The sequence below is a fragment of the Dipodomys spectabilis genome, unplaced genomic scaffold (assembly GCF_019054845.1).
Source record: "Dipodomys spectabilis isolate Male_0828 unplaced genomic scaffold, ASM1905484v1 ptg000054l, whole genome shotgun sequence".
NCBI lineage: Eukaryota > Metazoa > Chordata > Mammalia > Rodentia > Heteromyidae > Dipodomys > Dipodomys spectabilis.
Genome location: NW_024870731.1, coordinates 43,988,165 through 44,006,069, shown reverse-complemented (window position 1 = coordinate 44,006,069; position 17,905 = coordinate 43,988,165). Strand labels below are relative to the sequence as shown.

Sequence of the window (17,905 nt, the reverse complement as noted above, 5' to 3'; positions counted from 1 at the left end):
ATCCATCCATGCCTGAACCCTGGGGTGGCGGCAGAGTCACAGCTGCCACGGGGTGTCCTGCTGGAAGCCGGGCTGAGGAGGCGGAGCTCCGGCAGGCAGCTTCCTGGCTGCGGGCACACAGGGCCCCATGGATGATAGGGAGGGGACGAGCCAACCGGAGGGCTGCAGAAGCCGGAGGAGCCGGGACAGAGCCGAGGGGGCCTGGGTGGAGGGGGAGAGCATGGGCAAAGGGGGGCTCGAGGGCAGTCAGGCATGCGGGTAACAACCACCACGACCCTCTAGGAAACCACACACAACTTTAGTAATAAAGCAAGGACAAAGGCCCCGACCACCCAGGCCTCCACCCGAGTCCAGGGAGCAGGCGAGGCGCAGCTCCTCCATCCAGCTTCAGCAAGCCCGCCGCGGCCAGCTGCCAGCTCCGAGGACTCAGGCCGAGGGCCCTGGACACACACAGCACATGCGCTGCGCGCTGCGGTGGGGGTGGGCAGGCTCCCTCCTGTGGCCGCGGGAGCGGCTGGAGCATGGCTCAGATCTGCTGAGGTACTGGAGAGTGTTGGGCGGGATGAGGGGACTTCTCAGTCTCTGCCGCCGGGGCGCGCCACACTGGAGAACGAGGGCTGAGGTCTCTCACAGCGGCCAGAAGCAGAGGAAGCTGCCCCGTGCGGCTGATAGAATCCAGCCTCTTCCTCGCGACAGGCCCTGCTGTCACGGGGCTGTGCTGAGGCGGCCAAGGAGGCCCTGGGGACAGGTCCACACAGCGCTGCACGCGCTGGGGACAGCGATTTTAGCCACACGGAGAAAATACAAACCCAGCAGCAGCGTCCAGACATCCCCGGTGCCGCGCACACGAGTGGGCCCAGGAGCACAGCTTTGCCCAATAAACCCGGAAGGAAACTAAGCCCGACTTAGAACTCTGCTAGGCCTTCCGGCTCTCGAATAAGCACCGCCCAGACTTGAGCTCTACCACAGCGGGGCAGTGGGAACGGGCCGGGCCGGACGGGGCTGGGGGTCGCGCCCAACCTGAGTATAGCAGGGCCTGGGTGCCTGTGAGGCCGGCTGGCAGCGCCATCTGTGGGCAGCGGGCGGCACACGGGCTAATGCGAGGCGTAGGCCGGGCTCCAGAGCCCCGAGGGAGGACTGGCTTTGCGGCCAGGAGGCAGCGAGTTGAACGAGGGGGGCGATGACGATGAGGACGACAAGGAAGACAAGGGCGAGGAGGCTGTGAAGTCTGGGGAGGAGAGAGGAGGTGAGCGACAGGCCGCCCGTGGCACCCGCCACTCCGTGTTCCCCGCGTGCCGCGGCCGTGGAGCCGCGCCCGGGAGCCCCACCTCATCCAGCCACTGCTCGGAAGACCAGCCCGGCCCCACAGAGCAGGGTGGTGGGAAACAGTGGACAGTGAGAGGGGTGGCTTCTCCATCTGGGACCCCCTTGTAGGGACCGTCCGGGACCTCCAGCTCCGAGTCAGCCCTTCGACCCCAGCCTGGCCCAGGACCAGCCTGGGTGCCCCCCACCTCCAGACCTGCACTCTGGGTCTCAGGCCCTAGCTTTTCTTCTAACCAGCGACAGGCCTCTGAGGGCGGGGCTCGGGGGCTCACGGCCCCCCTGCCGGGCTGTGCCCAAGATGGAGGTAGGTACTCACAGTGGGAGCTATGCCGAGAGCCGGGTCGGGGAGCCAGGGCTGGGGATGCAGCAAGATCTCGGGGTGCGCAGACCGTGTGGTAGGCTGCAAGCACACAGGATGGGTGGTTAGAGGAGGGATGTGGGCTGGGTGCCAACGCAGAGACGAGACACAGGCCTCACCTATGATGGTGACCGCTGTCCCGGCCAGCAGGGCAAAGAGCGTGAAGAACATGACTTGGTAGGAGTCCAGGGAGGGCAGGAAGAGGCCGGCGCCATCTGCGTCAGTGCGAAGATGAGTCAGCACCACGCCAGGGCTGTGGCGGCATCTACAGGCACCCAGCCCCGCCACCCCACCCGCCAGCCACGCCTGCCTCAGACACGAGGACCGGGCTGGGGAAGGACCTGGGGTCCTGGCAGGGCCCTGGTGGGTCCGTGCTGACATTCACAGGCTTCCTTCTCTCCTCCTCAGGCCATCTGAACCAGCCCTGTACCGCCCAGCCCCAGGTCCTCCCAGAAAATGCGCTTCCTGGGTGCTGGTTCTCGTGAGGCAGGTGCACTAGGGTGTCACACCTGCTCTGCGGGGAAGCGCAGGCTGCCCCGGAGTGAGGACAGCTGTTAGAATGCCCAGCAGGGCATGCGCACCATGGACTAAAGGGAGCGGCCAGCCAGGAGCCCACGGCAGACAGGGCGAGAAGGGATGGGATGGGGCGGGACAGGATTGGCAGACGGGGTTCTCTGACCCCTTGCAAGGCCAGCGGGCCCAGGGCCTCTGTCCAAAGCTGCTCAGCCTCTGGAGAGCCCCCATCTAGACAGAGCACCAGGAATGCTGGCTCCCCACTTCTGCCCGCCGCTGGGTGACTTTATGCTCTCTGCTGCTCCCAGGAGGCGGGCAGCAGCTCAAGCCCTGCAGTCCCTTCCCCATTCCACATCCACAGGTCCTGACAATGAACGTGGGGCTCTCCCCTGGGCACCGGTCCCCGCCCAGGGCCACCCCCCGCCTTGGGCTGTGTTCAGCCCTGTCCCTGGACCTGCCGCTCCCCCTGAGCAGGGCCCTGGCACCTGCCTGGCACAGTCACAGGCAGGGGCACATCAGGGACACAGAACGAAGGGTCCCTTTACTTGGCAGTGGGCACTCACTGAGCACCCGTGTGTGCGGTGCGCCCCACTCCCCCCGGGGCTGGCGTCTAACTCCAGAGCGCCTACTGTGTGTGTGGCGGGCCCCACTCTGCCCAGGGATCTGTGTGGGTGGCTGGCCTGGCATCTAACTCCTGAGGGCCGACTGTGTGTGTGGAGGGTCCCACTCTGCCCGGGGCTGGCGTGTAACTTCTGGCAGCTGGCCACAGTTTGGGGTAAGGTCTGACAAGTGGCATCTGCCGGCAGTCTGTAGGCAGCACAGTGCTGCTCGGGGCTCTGTGGGGAACGCCATCCCAGGCAGGGGCCACTGGATGCCAAGGGCTTTGCACTGGGGTGCACGCGTTCCCGAGCAGGAAGGCCGCAGGGTGGGTGCAGCCGGGAGTGGGGGAGATGAGCCGTAGTGGAAGGCTGGTCAGGCCCGGGGTCACTGTGGGACAGGGCTTTCCTCTTGGGGACGGGGAGCCGTGGAGAAGGGCCCTGCTGACAGTGGACTTGGCCGCCGGAAGTGTGATACTGCCAGGTCAGCCCGCTGCCTCCAGGGGGCCCAGCCCCCTCATCTCCTGGCTGTGGGGCCGCTGTAGGGAAGCCCAGGAACTTCCGGTCTGTCCCTCTCACCCATGTCTGTCCCCTTCAGCGTCCCTTCCCGTGACTCACAGGGACCAGGCCCGCGACGGTCCATCACGAAGGCCACGGTGACAGGGATGGTGAGGGCCTGGTGAGTGGCAGGGCTGGAGAAGGTCAGCGTGGTGGACAGAGGGCCCTGGCTGCCGGCCGTGGGGTCTGAGACGCCGACCGTGTACGTGACGAAGCTGGGCAGCCCCAGAGACTTCTCCTTCACGAAGGCCAGCACGGCGGGAGACCCGGATCGCACCTGGTAGGGGGATTTCATCGGAGGCCTGGATGACCAGTGTGGGATTGAACACATCCCTCCCAGGGTCCAGGGTCTGGATGGGGACCTCTACTGGGTATTTCTCAGGATAGGGTACCAGGAAACACTGTCCGTGCTGAGGGTTTAAGCAAGGGTCAAAGCAGTGCCTTTAAATTCTAATCAAGAGCTGTTCTAAAGGATGTTTGCCCCACAAAAAGTCCCTCATGTCTCCAGGAAGCGGTGTGGAACAGCAGGCCCCATTAGGCCGTCCCCTTCCCCCAACAACAGCACAGTCTAACCCCAGCCCTCAGGAGGAGAGGAGCAAGGGCTGCACCTCTCCCCGGAGGCTTCCGGACTCCAGAGCCTTAGAGATTACTCCCCTGCCACCCAGCCGGCGGTGGTGCGGTGTGCAGACGGGACTGAGTCCCTGGGGAACGAGAGCCCTTCCCGCGGCCCTGAACTAGTGTTTTCATAGGGGATTCATTAATTCAGGCTAAACCGCCATGGAGCGCATCCTGAGTGTCCCAATGCTGCTCCACATGCTAAACTAGCTGTGAAGATGGCAAACACTATGGAAATCGCACACACGAGCGGAGGACAGCAGTGCAGGAGAAAGGGGGACAAACCCTTAACTTTGAAAATAAGGTTCCAATTTGAAAGGGAGGGCCTGGGCGCTACGCTCCCCACTTCCTGACACGCACCCCAGCCCCGGCTCTCGCCTCACCCGGTGCACACGGCTGCCACCCACCTCCAGGTTCTCCAGGATCTCCCCGGCACCGAAGATCTTCACCTCGGAGCTGGTGAAGTAGTTGCTCAAAATGATTTCCGCCTGGTTGGCATAGAGCCCCGGGCTGAAGGGCACCTCGGCCGCTACCCTCTCTGCAGAGTGGGGGCTGCCGGGGAGGGCAGCAGTGACCACTAGAGCTGTCTTCTTCATGCTCAAGTGCTTCAGCTGCTGGTCTGTCAGGCTGTGCATCGTCAGTGTGCAGAGGTACTGGCCTGTGGAGACACAGGGGTCCCCGTACACTGATGCCGTTCCCTTTCTCTGATTCTCTGAGAAACTCCTATACATCTTCCAGAACCCAGGTGAGTAGTTACCTCCTCCAGGAGTCCTCTTGAGAACGGCCTTTCAGAGCCCCTGGTCCAGGCTGGACACCCTATGACCCAACAGTTCCTCACTGCAGAATTCTCTGCTCCCCAGCGCCCTGCTTACAGTGCTGTGTGTGTGTGTGGGGGGGGGGGGGGGGGCCTGTCAGGCCGACTCTGCAGCTCAGGACCTGGCTCAGAATGAGGGAAACTTAGTGGTAAACAGGTTTTAGCCCAGCATTTGGCTGCAGGTCAAACTGGTGTGCTGATGCCCACGGTCCTAACACAGACACAGTCCTCTGCACCTGATGCTGAGCGGACACCACTCACCGAGAGCAGCATCAAAGCCTGGCTCCACGGTGAATATGTCCCGTGCGGGGAAATCGAAGACATCTTGCTTGAACCGGAGCTGGCAGTTGATGAGGGACTCTGGGTGCGAGGTTGTGATGACTTCCCTCTGGGCAGGGGAGCATTCTCCTGAAGGTGGGGAGTGGGTGAGAAGATCGGAGGTCAGACCCCAACGCTGCAAGGGCACCACAGTTTTTTACAATTGTTGAGGATACATTTTCTAGAGGAGGGGCCACTGAATGTCCTTAACTCCAGACAACCCAGCGTGTCCTCTGGACCCGGGACCTGGAGCACAGGCCACCCCTTCTGTAGGACATCAGGAGGGCAGAGGCTCCCCACTACAACACAGCGTGCACTGGGGCCTCGTGTGTGTGTGTGGGGGGGGGGTCCAGCCACCTGCACTGAGGCAGGAAGAGATGCTACCATGACGACATAAGCCCGCCTCAATCATCACAAGAATAACGGTGGTATTTAATTCACCAGTTAAATTGTTTAAATAAAAAACCAGCCGGTACCAACTCATTTATTTCTGGAAGCTGCTGTCTGGGGCTGTCATGGGCAGGGGATGAGGTAGCATGCTCTATGCATGACTTAGGAGAGGTAATTATAAACATCAAATCCAGAAGACCCGTCTGCTAAGTCATTCGTTTCCAGCATTAATGGCAGTGACGGCGGTTGCTTTGCTCTGCTGCCCTACGGCTGCAACCACATTTCCCACTCAAAAGAGGCAATGTCTAGGAGTTGGGCTCTTTTATGAAGATGCCTTTCACGGCTCAGCTTGTGGAGGACTTGCATCTGTAAAACGCTGCAAGGAATGGAGGAGCTGGGGCTCACGGCTCTCCGGAGTTGGGGGATAAATCTGAATGTGAAAAGCATGGGCTCAGGGTGTGGCTCAGCGATAGAGGGCTTGCCTGGCACATACAGGGCCCTGGGTTCCAGCCCCTGAGCCACAAGGCCAAATCACAACAGCTCAGAGGAAGCCTCATCTGCAGATGCTACCTCCCCGCTCCCTGAACGTGACAGGGCCCCTTGGGTACCAATCAGGTTAGAGCTTCTGTCTCCCACGGTGACCATCACCCTGGAGGCAGTGTCCTCCTGGAAGCTGCTCTGGGCAGGGTGGACGCGATGGGCCACAGTCCTCTGAGGCATGATGACCGCTATCTAGGGAGGGAGCAAGACAGCACCACTGAGACCAACTGTCTACTAGACTTTTCTCACCTCACGGCAGCTTTCCAGGGGACAAGGCTGGGGCTCAACGCCTCAGGGCCAGCCTGACGTGTGGCGGAGATTGGGGAGAGCCCGGGCTGGTCAGACCTGGATGGAACAGCAGGCTGCAACTCACCGAAGGGTCCAGACCAAGCCATGGACTGTGAGGACTTAAGTTCTTGCTGTGGTCTCCCCTCTACTTATGAAGCTGGCTGCCTACTCTTGTGGCAAAGAGAAGAGATATATTCTAAAGGCTCCAGAATCCAGTCTGCCCAGATGCCCATCTCCTGTTGGTTCCCTTGGCCTAGCTTGCAACCTGTCACATCCCAACATCTGGGGGGAGGGGGGGGAAGGGGTGCCCTGTCCCTGAAGGGTCCTGCAGGCCCAGTGGTCCTTGCTGGCTTCAAGGCCACTCAAAGCTGACCACCTCTCTTGGAATAGCACCAGCACTTCCTGCTTCTAGCAAGTTCCAGCAGTGGGGGAGTGCCTGAGAGCAGAAATGGAGGCAGCTCTCCCCAAAGCTCTGAAGTCCTGGGGCCTGTGGAGGCAGAGCTGGGGGTGGGCTGTGGTCCCCTCTGGCCTCACCAGGGGCTGCTGCCGCCATGCACTGTCTCCGCCCAGCATTACTGCCATCCCGAGGAGCCTACCACTTCCGTGCCCAGTACTGCCAGCACTGCCTGGCTTCTCCTGGCCGCCATGCAGGGACTCTGACGTGAGCGTTGCTCTGCCCGCAGTTCCAACAGCTGCGGCTTTCCACAGAGCTTCCACTACGGCCAAGCTCATTCACCTGATTCCCACGGCAGCCCACTTCATCTTCCACAGTATCACCCCATTCTGTAGGCCAGAAAGCTGAGGCAAACAGAGGTCAGAACAGTTGCCAAGGCCACACTCTCTCTTGGTGGCTGATCTGGGATTGAACCCAGGTATCACGTTAAAATTTGAGGTGGGGCTAGGCGTCAGTGGCTCATGCCTATCATCCTAGCTACTCAGGAGGCTGAGATCTGAGGACTGCCATTCGAAGCCAGCCTAGGCAGAAAAAGCATGTGAGGCTCTTCAATTAATCACCACAAAAAGCTGGAAGTGGAATTGTGGTTCAAGTGGCAAAGTACTAGCCTTGAGCATAAAAGTTCAAGGACAAAAAAGAAAAAAAGAGCTCAGGGACAGTGCCCAGTACTGGCATAAAAAATGGGGATGGCAGGATGTGAATGTGGCTCAGTGGCAGAGTGCTTGCCTAGCATGCACAAAGCTCTGGATTCCTCAGTCCCACATACACAGAAAAGGCCAGAAGTGGTGCTGCGGCTCAAGTGGTAGAGTGCTAGCCTTGAGCAAAAGAAGCTCAGGGACAGCACCCAGGCCCTGAGTTCAGGCCCAGGATTGGCAAAAAACAAAAAAAGAAAAAAAGAATAGAGATGGTGTCACTATACCTGTCAAGGCCACACTCAGCCACATGTATCTGGTGGCCAAAATGCCTGGGTAATGAAGGCCGACTGGCTTGGAATCCAGGGCAGTTTGTAACCTGATCACAAAGCTCAAGCTGAGACCCTCACACCCTATGTTCCAGCTCTCCCCCACCCAGGCTGAGCTCTTTAACTGGACACACTTTGGCACATGCTGCCCAACCTGTCCACGCTCGGTGGGCTCTCCTGGAAAAGCAGAGCCTCACTAGCCACAGAGTGCCTCTGTCTGCGGCCAGCTTGCCCAACACGTGTACTTGCAGTACTACCTACGCAAACTATGAGGCTAAACTGCTGGGTTCTATACAGCACATGCTGGCTCTGAAACAGAGACGCGTCTGAGACTTGGCCAGAATTGGCTCATTGATTCATTCCTGGCTGGAGACAAATATAAGGCAGAATGGTTCTGCTCACCTCAAAAGTCTCAAAAGGTGGGGGCTGGGAAGGTGGCTCAGTGGTAGGGCGCTTGCCTTGCATGAATGAGGCCCTGGGTTCGATTCCTCAGCACCACATTACGCAGAAAAACAAAAGCCGAAGTGGCCCAGTGGCTCAAGTGGTAGAGTGTTAGCCTTGAGCTAAAGAGTTGAGGGACAGCGCCCAGAGTTCAGACCCCACAACCGGACCCCCCCCAAAAAAAAAGTCTCAGAAGGTGACTTGCCGGGGAGGCTCAACTTTGCTGGTGATGCCCAGGGCAGCAGCTTCTTCAGCCACCCCTTGCCGTGCTGCCCACATCCATGGGCCGCCCCAGTCACCACACCGGGTGATGTGGGGAGGAGGAGGAGGTTAGGAAGCGCAGGGCGAGCAGCGGCTCATCCTGGCACACAGAGCCGTGATGGCTCTGGCAGGAGGCCCCCGTGGCCATGTGTGTATCAAAGAACACGAAATGATGAGGGACAGCAAGCCCTCTGCGCTGCCGGCCCCACATCCTCACATCCAAATCAAACCACATCACATAAGGAAGACTTTGAGGAGAATACTATTCTACCTGTGTTGAACACGTATCGTTTTCTTCTTACTCTATCAGCAGTTCATTTAGCATTTGCCTTGTATCAAGTATGTAAGCAATCCTGAGGTGGTTTCAAGTACGTAGAAGAGGCACGTAGGTGCAACTGGTCTAAGGGACCTGAGAACCTGCATAGTCTGGCCCCTGAGCCAGTCCTTGAGGATGAGGCTCTCGGGCTGGCCCGTGGCGGCTTCCACCACTCTGGGGGTCAGCCACACCCTGCAGACCACTCCCCCATGCACGCCTCTGGCCCCGCTTCAGTCCTACCTCCTTGTAGGTCCTCAGGTGTCCAGCCACCTCATAGTAAACTGTCACAGACCCCACGTCCCGGGCCACAGCCACGCCTGTTTTGGAGTCAATGTGGAGGATGTTGTTGGCCGAGGAGCTCCAGGTCCCTGAGACACCTGGAGAAGAAGCTGGACGTCACCCATTTCCAGTGAAGGCCCAGCTTAGAGGGCGAGCGTGTTATCCTCCATGCTGGCCCCCACTGCCCCAGGGGCGTGCTCCCTGGCCCTGGCCTCAAGGTCTGAGCTCTCCGCGGCAGCTGCTATCAGACGCTGTGGCTCAGATCCCTGCTTGGAATCTCCCATCCTTCTCCCACAGTCTCCGCCCTTGCCACGGGCCAGCCAGGTGCTGCACCACCAGTCCCCGCCCGTTGCCCTCCCGAATCTTGGCTCTTGCCCACCCAGCCTGCACTCACTGCCAATTGCTGTCAACAACCAGAAAGCAGATGTCAGGCTCAGTGCCAGCAGCACTTCTGATTTGAACGCCAATCACACTACACGGTAAATGTAATAACCTCACTCAAGTTGTGGCAGATTATTTTTCTTCAGATAGTATTTCATTTCCTTTTAGAATGAATTAATGAAGCAAAGGGGGGGGGGGATTTGACTGAAAAGGAAATTCAGCAGGTAACTGCTGGCCCAATCTCCATTTTCTGCTCACGTGTCTAGATCAATGACCACTGACCACACAATCGACTGAAATGAGATGCTCAGCTCCCAGCTTCACTAGCCACGCTAAGCGCTCACTAGCTAGAGGAGACAGCAAACACGCGGGTCATCTCCACGCAGCAGAAGATGGACTGCCAGCGCTGCCCCAGGTCAAGGGCTGGTGCAGCTCTCCTGCGCTGCCGGGCAGTGACTGTTGTAGGAATCCTCGGGGTTCCAACTCTACCAAGACCAGGTACCGAGCACTTCCCCAGGGAAGGAGGGACCCTCTCACCTTCCAGACTGATGAGAACGGTGGCCAGGCAGAGGACATCTCCCACCACCACTGCCCCGGACAGCTCTGGTGAGATGGCCTGCAGGACCGGCAGGGGGACGTAGTCTGCGAGGCCCAGGTGCTCCCCGTCCCACACGCTGAGCAGCGTCAGGCCCACGCTGACAGTGCGGACGATGCAGGTGCTGTTGGTGGGACCCTTAGCGATCTGTACAAAGTCATCCCTAGGCGCAGGGGAGAGAGGCAGGCTCGGCTCAGGAAAGGAAAGCACAGCTGTAGTCCTCTGCTGAGCGGGCACAGACCCACTCCCTTCCTCGGCCTTCCCGGGACAGACCCTCAGCAGGAAGCAGCCCCTTGCCAAGGCAAGGAAGAGAATGACCTGTGGCGCGACAAGCATGGCGGCCAGGCCACCTCTGCTGTGGAGCAGGGTGAGCTCTGCAGCCCTGCCAGCGCTCCCTGAAGCAGGGCAACGACGTCCCGGGGACGCCACGGCCAGTGAGCTGACAAGCACTCAAAACCCTGCCTGAAGGCTGTGCTGGTGTCAAGGACTGCACTAGGCAGGGTGAGGTCCAGGTCTGAGCTTCCCGCTCCCACTGCCCCAATCTGATCACCATGACAGGCACTCCAGCCACACAGGGCCAGAGTGACCTCTGCGGTGTCGCTGAGGATGGCAAAGCCAGACTGTTTCCCCCAGGGCTTCCTAGGCCATAGCCTGACAAATGGCTGCTTCTGTGCAGAGCCCACAGATTGCCAGGGGCCCCACAACCACTCCCCTGCTTGATGAGCAGAAGACAGGCTACATTCCCAGGAGGACATGTGCAAACCATTTTGGGTTGCTGGTCTGTCTTGCCCTCCATGGACAGAAGCAGGGTTAGAAGTAGGCTTAACTCCAAATTCCTATGTGCCATGCCCGTGCACCTGTCCTTCATGTGCTCAGGGCCTGTGGAAAGCCTGTCATGGACGGTCACCAATACCTGGACCAGAACTCAGATCCCAACGAAGCAAGCCCTGGAGTCCCACCCCAAGTCATACTCTGTCCTCCTGGGACTGATATGGACCTGTCCTCAAGCTGGCCTGCACCCCCCAGGACAGTCGCTTAGCTTTACAATCCTGCCACGCTGGGCGCTGTGGTCCCCAAACTGGTTTGTACCCCTAGGGCAGTAACTCGGCTTTATAATCCCACCAAGCACCAGGCCAGTACTCCAGTGGCCTCAGACAGCTGGCAGGCCAGGCTGAAGCCGCAGCCTGGAAACCTCACATGAGGATGGCGGTTGCAGTTGAAGAGCAATGCTGAGAGACCCACACGTGGAGCTGGGCAGATTCTGGTGTCCAAACTCTTCCTGGCTATGTGGCCCTGGGCAAATGGCTTGACATCAATGGTTTGCCACAAGTCTGCTGTGGAGGCTGCAGATGTCCTGGAGGACAAGCTCAGCGGATGCTCAGCATGCTGGGCTCCTTCTCCACCAGGGCCTGCCCATTTGAAGGCTGTGTCTTGTTCTAATGAATTGTTACAGGTAGTATGGTCGATGAACCGAATCCATTGATTACAAGGCCAAACGAAAGCCAAGATTCCATTTCCCCTGTCTTTCATGGCCATATTAAACAACCCCTTACAAATCCCCAACCCCAGTCCCTAACATGTGCTCTGCCTCCTGCCAGTGGGGGCCATCTTCACCCATCAATTTCCTGCCACAGTGACAGAGCTGCGCGGCCATGCTCTCCCTCCCCTGCTTCCTCTGTCTCCTGACCAGACTCCAGTGCCGCCTTGCCTGGCCCCGTGTTCACTGGAACTGCTTCTCAGGTGTCACCCATCTCTTCCATGAACTACATCCAGGTACAAGGCAGGCACAGCCTTCACATGAGCAAAAAGCACCACCCACACTCTACCTGTTGGTGGCAAAGTTGAGGACTGAATTATGAGCATGAAAGATGTCTCCAGAGTTGTCATGGAAGTGGACAGTGAAGGTGACAGTCATCCCCAGTGGCAGGGCAGCCAGGGCCTCCTTGTGCTGGCTGTGCAGGACAGGGCTCATGGAGATCCTCAGGTAAGAAACAGGAGACACCTGCAGGACACAGCACCAGTATGGTGATGACCTGTGCCAGGCAGGACACCGCACCAGTACAGAGATGACCTGTGCCAGGCTCTTGAAGAACCCACCGCCCAAGGAGGCAACCACTGCCTCTGGGGTCCACAGCTCGGGAACAATTGCAGCCAGCTGACTTCAGGGTAATGAGGAGTAGAGAGACCTTGGTCCCTTGCCTAGGGACAAGGTTTCCACTCTGAACAAAGCAGGCTGGACTCACTGAAACACTGCTGTTCAGTCATTGGGAGAGTTGGCTCTTAGGCTCTTAAAGAAACACCACCCAGGGCTGGGAAGGTGGCTCAGTGGTAGAGCGCTTGCCTTGCATGCCTGAGGCCCTGGGTTCGATTCCCAGCACCACATAAGCAAAAAGAAAAAAGCCGGAAGTGGCGCTGTGGCTCAAGTGGTAGAGCGCTAGCCTTGAACTGAAGAGCTGAGGGACAGTGCCCAGGCCCCAGAGTTCAGGCCCCACGACCGGACCCAAAAAAAAAAAAAAAAAAAAAGAAACACCACCCAATGGATCACTGGGGCCTCACAAGCCTGCGAGTGCTCTGGCTGGAGGAAGGAAATGGGTTTCTAGAGCCATTTCTGAACCTGTATACTACATAAATAGCAGTAAAACTATCCCAACTTGAGGTAACACCCTCCTGCTCAAAAAACTGGCCCCTCAAAGTCTAAAGCCCAGCTGGGCACCAGTGGCTCACGCCTGTAATCCTAGCTACTCACTAGGCTGAAATCTGAGGATCAAGGTTCAAAGCCAGCCCAGGCAGGAAAGTCCCTGAGATTCTCATCTCCAATGAACCAACAGAAAGCTGGAAGTGGTGCTATGGCTCACGTGGTAGCACGCTCGCCTTGAGCTGAAGAGCGCAGGGCAATGCCCAGGCCCGAGTTCAGTCAATACGTATACGTTGAAATAGCAACCTTCAGATGCTTCCTGTCACTCAAACACTGAGGTGGGCAGCCCCGGCCAGGCCCCCATCTTGAAGTGCACAGATGAACAGGCCTGGGGCCTAAGCACAAACCAAAAATCCAGTGACTCTGTTTGCTTTGTCCTCTAGGATCAGAAAGCAGTGATGAGATGGGAAGCAAGCTCTGCCGGGGACGTGGATGAGGCGTGCCCGAGGTGAAGGCAACGGCTCCTTTCACTAAGCGGGCACAGAGGGCAGAGAGAGTGATCTACCAAGACAGAAGCATACAAGCCTGGGCCACGCAAAGTCTGCTGCCAAGCACTGGGGCCTGGGTCTCAGTTTCCACATCTGTAAGAGTCCCAGTGCCTGGAGTGTGCCGGATGCCATGCTTGGCAGGCTGGCTCCAGCCAGGGCTCAACAGTTAGTGGAGATGTCAGTGGTCAGGCTCTTCACAGATCTCATTGGGCCTCAGTTTCCCTATCTATGAATCAACGTAGCTGCAGTCCATAATTTCTAAGGATTTGTAGCTTGGGCAGCCCAAGACCGATCTAGGATTTCTGCCCCAAGTGATTCTTTTTTTTTTTTTATTGTGAAAATACCATACAGAGGGGTTACAATTACATGGGCAAGCATTGTTGCTTCCTCCTTTGTTTCCCCTTCCCATCCCTTCCAATCTCCCCGCTCCTCCCTTGCCCCTCCCAACCCAAGTGATTCTTAGAAAAAGTTAGATAAAGTTCTACTTAGAATTTCTCAGCCAGAAGGTGAGACAAAATATCACCTCTGAGCTATGATCCAGAAAGGGTAAAACACACCGTACCTTTACAGCAATAATGATGGTTTGATTGGCCCCAAAAGGCTCTTGGGCAGTCACTTCAACGGTGGATGTCCCAATGGTGGTGCCGGACACCAGGAAGCCTTTCTCATCAATGTGCACGACAGGAACCTTCTCAGGCCCATCCAAGACTCGGAAGCTCAGGGTGGCTGCACCGTCCCTTTGGGAAACAAGGCAGATGCACAGAGCGGGTGGGACACACTGCGGGGCCCTGGGTCAATGCCTCAGATCCAACCTCTGCTCCTGGGAGACAGAGCAGTCCAATTTTCACCCTGCAGTGCACGAGCATCTCTGCTGTCTGTAACCTCCGACGACCTCCACAGGAACCTAACCAGAACCCCTGAGTGTCAGCAGGAGTGACAGGCTGTGAGGCCAACACTCTGTAAAAGGTCACTCCTGTGGCAGTTTCAGTGTGCCGAGCACAGAGGACAGAGTGTGGGGCTTTGAGTCACACGGAGCCCAGGACAGAGAATCCTGACACTCCCTGCCCATACCTGTGTGCGTGCTGTCCCCCTGGGCTTTTTTCCTTAGCTGGGAAAAAGGTGCAACCTCCTAGCCTAGCCTATTTACTCACACTGTGAGTAGGGCAAAAACTGGACTTCCAGCTAAGAAGGGATTTGCAGGAGATAAATTATGTAGTATTTTATGCTCTTTTACATTTAGTAACAGCAAAGGGACAGGAAGGGCGGGTCCTGGTTCCATGGCAGCCTTTCCCTCACCTCTCCCTCCGCCCAGCCCTACAGAACCTCCCCAGATGATTTTAATGTTATGGCCCTGCTCAGACATTCCTCCACCAACTCCTTCTCCACAGCTGGAGGGACAACTGTTCATCCTCGAAGAGCCCTGGGTTAAGCATCTCCACCTGCGTCAGGCCCCTGCGCAGAAGCCCCTGTGCAGGCTCTGGTGTTTTCTTACAGGCATTTTCCTTTAGTCCCTTCCTGGGCTCCGTCTGTCATTCACTTCTGTGTTCTCAGAGCCTGGCACAGCATTTGGCCTTGGTTTCTTCTGGCTGAATGGACCCTGCGCGTGCGCGCACGTGCTCGTGCGCATGCGTGTGTGTGTGTGTGTGTGTGTTTCATACGACATGTACCCCAGTAGGCAACTGCCACTCCAGTTCACTCAGGTGGTTGTTGGGAAAGGCACCCCAGATGAGTGGTGGGAATCATGTCTGCACCCCACCCCCATCCCTCTGGCCTGGGAGCTTGTTAAGGGAGAGCTTTAAACACTGCAGGCCTGGGGTGGGGCCAAGCCTTGCATTGCAACGTGTTCCCCACTGATGCAGCTAATTCACAGGCTATACTTGAGTGGCAAGTCTTAAAAACACAGGGGAACTGAAAAATTTAACACTGCCAAGTTTGTACTTTCTCTCCTTTTAAAAGACTGAACTTCAGCAGTGAGCATGAAAACTGTTTCTAGGCTGTAGGAGAAAGAGGGACTCTGGGAGAAGGCCGAGGAGGCCCCCAGGAAGAGAGGGGGACACAGAGGCCGCCCCATGCCCTCTCCCCACTCAGGCAGTCACAGAAAGACTCCCAGGAAGCACCCACGGCTCCTGACAACTGTGACAAATGACTTGTCGGATGCAAGAGCAGCTCCTCGGCCTTGCTGAAAACAAGAGCTGAGTCACGCACCTGTTTGTCTGGAGCTTTATAAATGAGTTGGGTGACATTAATATTTGTTCTGCTTCTATTTCAGGGTTCAGCAGTCGCAGCTTTTCAAATACCTAGAAAAGAAAGAGAAGGAGTCTCACTTCCTATGAATACCAGTTACGACCAGTCCAGGTACCTGCTTCTCCCCTACGGCAAGGGTGAAGGGGACCTGGGCTGAAACACTGTTGCTGGCACCCACTAGGTTACTGGGGGCGGGAAAAGAAAGGCTAGCCTCCAAGAGAGGCCCAAGGTATGGTATGAAAAAGCAGACAGGCTCTCATTTGTGCACTCTGGCTAGGAGCCAGGGAACATATCTGTTCTTCCCCATTCCTAGCTAGACAGGATGAGTGGACAGTGCTGAGGAGTGAGGTTTCTTTTCCTTATTTTGTTTTTGGGTTGGTTCTAGATGATCTGGAGCACCGATTTTTAGAGCACTAAAAGTCATTCTCAAACCCCAGGCCTTTGCACATGCTGTAAGTCCTCTCCTCCTGCATTCACTCACACAGCACACCCCTACCATACCCCCAGCATCTGTCCGTCAGTCCCCTCACTGAGGTAGGTCCCTCTGCTTTCCCCAGGAGACTGAGTGTTCCTCGGGTGCAGGAAGGCCCAGCCACACCCGGACCCCAGCCCCAGGCTCTGACAACGGTCAGCCATATGTCTCCTCCCATGTACCTGGATTTGGATCTCATCTGAGAGTTCTTTGGCGAGGCCATGCAGCTGTCCTGCCGTGGGGTCCAGAGCCTTGACCACTACCCTCAGCCTGGTCCGGCCTTTCACCCGGCCATGCACATTCATGGCGAAGTTGTACTGTGCTGGGAGCTGGATAGCTGCCTAGGGAAGACACTGAACACAGTTGCAGGGAGAAGCCAGGGGCTTAGCACCACTACCCTGGGTCTTGATGGCTGGTTGCCTTTCCCAGCACCGTCAGATCTGCCACGTGGGACAGGCAGATGGGAGCCCCAGCCATGTCTGGCCAAGTTTGTAGAGTGTTTGAACAATGCTGCGGCTCCACTGGTGAGCCAGGGTCTTCTTTTGTTTTTTGGTGCCAGTCCTGGGGCTTAAACTCAGGGCCTGGGCACTGTCCCTGAGCTGCTTTTTCTCAAGGCTAACGCTCTATCACTTAAGTCACAGCGCCAGTTCTGGCTTTTTCTAAGTTTATTGGAGATAAAAGTCTCATGGACTTTTCTGCCCGGGCTAGTTTCCAACTGGGATGCTCAGATCTCAGCCTCCTGGGTAGCTAGGATTACAGGGTGGGCCACCGGCACCCTGCCAGAGGGTGTTTATGGCAAGAGATTCTTGAGCCTTGAGCAAGCCCTGGTGTGCTGTGGGCTGTGCAAGCTTGGCCCTGCACTACTGCCAGCGCCCCATGAATGATCAATGGGGCAGTACCCTAGCTCCACAGGGTGAGGAGGGAGAAGCCTTCCAGAGATCCCATGTCTGTGCCCCGCCCTCCTTACAGGCCTCCAGCTCCACTCACTGTTCGTTTACAAGGCAGAAAAGATCTTTCAAACCAGCTTCCATTGAGACTTCATGAAAAACGCCCGCCGGTGGCAGACTGCTTCCCCCTCAGCTTGCTGAGTGACCCCCGTAAGTCCTTGCTTCACTCAACACAAAGATGGACTTAGAATGCTCTGTGCGGCCCTTCCACCCGAAGGCCTCAGGAGGGGAGCCTGCCCTCCGGGGTGAAGCAGGAGAAAGACCAGGACAGCTGAGCATCACTTCAGAAAGCAGGTGAGAAACAATGGCCGTGACATTCTGGAGCTCATGTCACCTCACAAGTCTGCTCACTGCTCTGCAGCAGTGGGCTCCAATGGTTCCTGTGTTGGAAGCTGGCTCCCAGCACAGGGACAAGGAGGTGGTGCCTGCTGGGCTGGGCTTGGTGAGAGGGACTAGGTTGTCGTGCATGCTGCTCTCAGAGGGGCAGCGACCTACAGGGACCCGTTAGCTCCTGCCAGAGCGAGTCATGACGAAGGAGCAAGACCGCTTCCAGCCTTCTTTCTGGCTTCCTGCCTCTCCCCCTCACACACAGGCACCATGCCATGCCCCCACCATGTTGTGATGTAGCCAGAGCAGGGCCAATGCTGCACCATGCTCAAAACCGCTCATTAGATAGCCAGTCTCGGACACTGTGTTATGTCCGTGAGGCTCGTGAGGAGGGTGCTTGGAGAAGCCCCGAGTCTGGGTGAGAGGGTACTTGTGACATGTGGGGTCTGCAGGTGGTTACCTCGGCGTGCCGCCCGCGGAGGTCAAGGATGTCCCGTTTGGTGACAGACCAGTGGAAGGTCAGGCCTGGTACAGCATTGCCAAAAGAGAAAGGGCTCTGGTTGTTGGTGATCCCGGTGATATAGACAGGCATCTAGGGGAAATGCCAGGCTCTGTGACCACAGGTCCCAGTGCTGGGCTTTCCCCCGCAGCCCACCCCATCCCCTTCCTCAGCTTTCTGGCCGATTCTGTGCAGTGAGCAGTCTTCCCTAACTAGACAAGGACACAGCACA

The 17,905-nt window shown here is 57.5% G+C and overlaps 1 protein-coding gene across 1 annotated transcript in view; it reads right to left on the bottom strand.

Annotated features, from left to right (window-relative positions):
• Nucleotides 1-279: 279 nt before the first annotated feature.
• Nup210 (nucleoporin 210) overlaps nt 280-17,905 on the bottom strand; it is a 75,132-nt gene continuing 57,506 nt past the window's right edge. Inside the window, exons 27-40 of the mRNA XM_042679847.1 lie at nt 17,635-17,766; nt 16,083-16,241; nt 15,390-15,481; nt 13,747-13,921; nt 11,828-12,003; nt 9,944-10,164; nt 8,987-9,123; nt 6,094-6,217; nt 5,039-5,185; nt 4,371-4,621; nt 3,409-3,625; nt 1,801-1,896; nt 1,640-1,723; nt 280-1,228 (exon numbers count right to left, since the gene is read on the bottom strand). Coding sequence (XP_042535781.1) covers nt 1,095-1,228; nt 1,640-1,723; nt 1,801-1,896; nt 3,409-3,625; nt 4,371-4,621; nt 5,039-5,185; nt 6,094-6,217; nt 8,987-9,123; nt 9,944-10,164; nt 11,828-12,003; nt 13,747-13,921; nt 15,390-15,481; nt 16,083-16,241; nt 17,635-17,766 — 2,145 coding nt within the window. The 3' untranslated portion in view covers nt 280-1,094. The remainder of the gene's footprint in view (nt 1,229-1,639; nt 1,724-1,800; nt 1,897-3,408; nt 3,626-4,370; nt 4,622-5,038; nt 5,186-6,093; nt 6,218-8,986; nt 9,124-9,943; nt 10,165-11,827; nt 12,004-13,746; nt 13,922-15,389; nt 15,482-16,082; nt 16,242-17,634; nt 17,767-17,905) is intronic.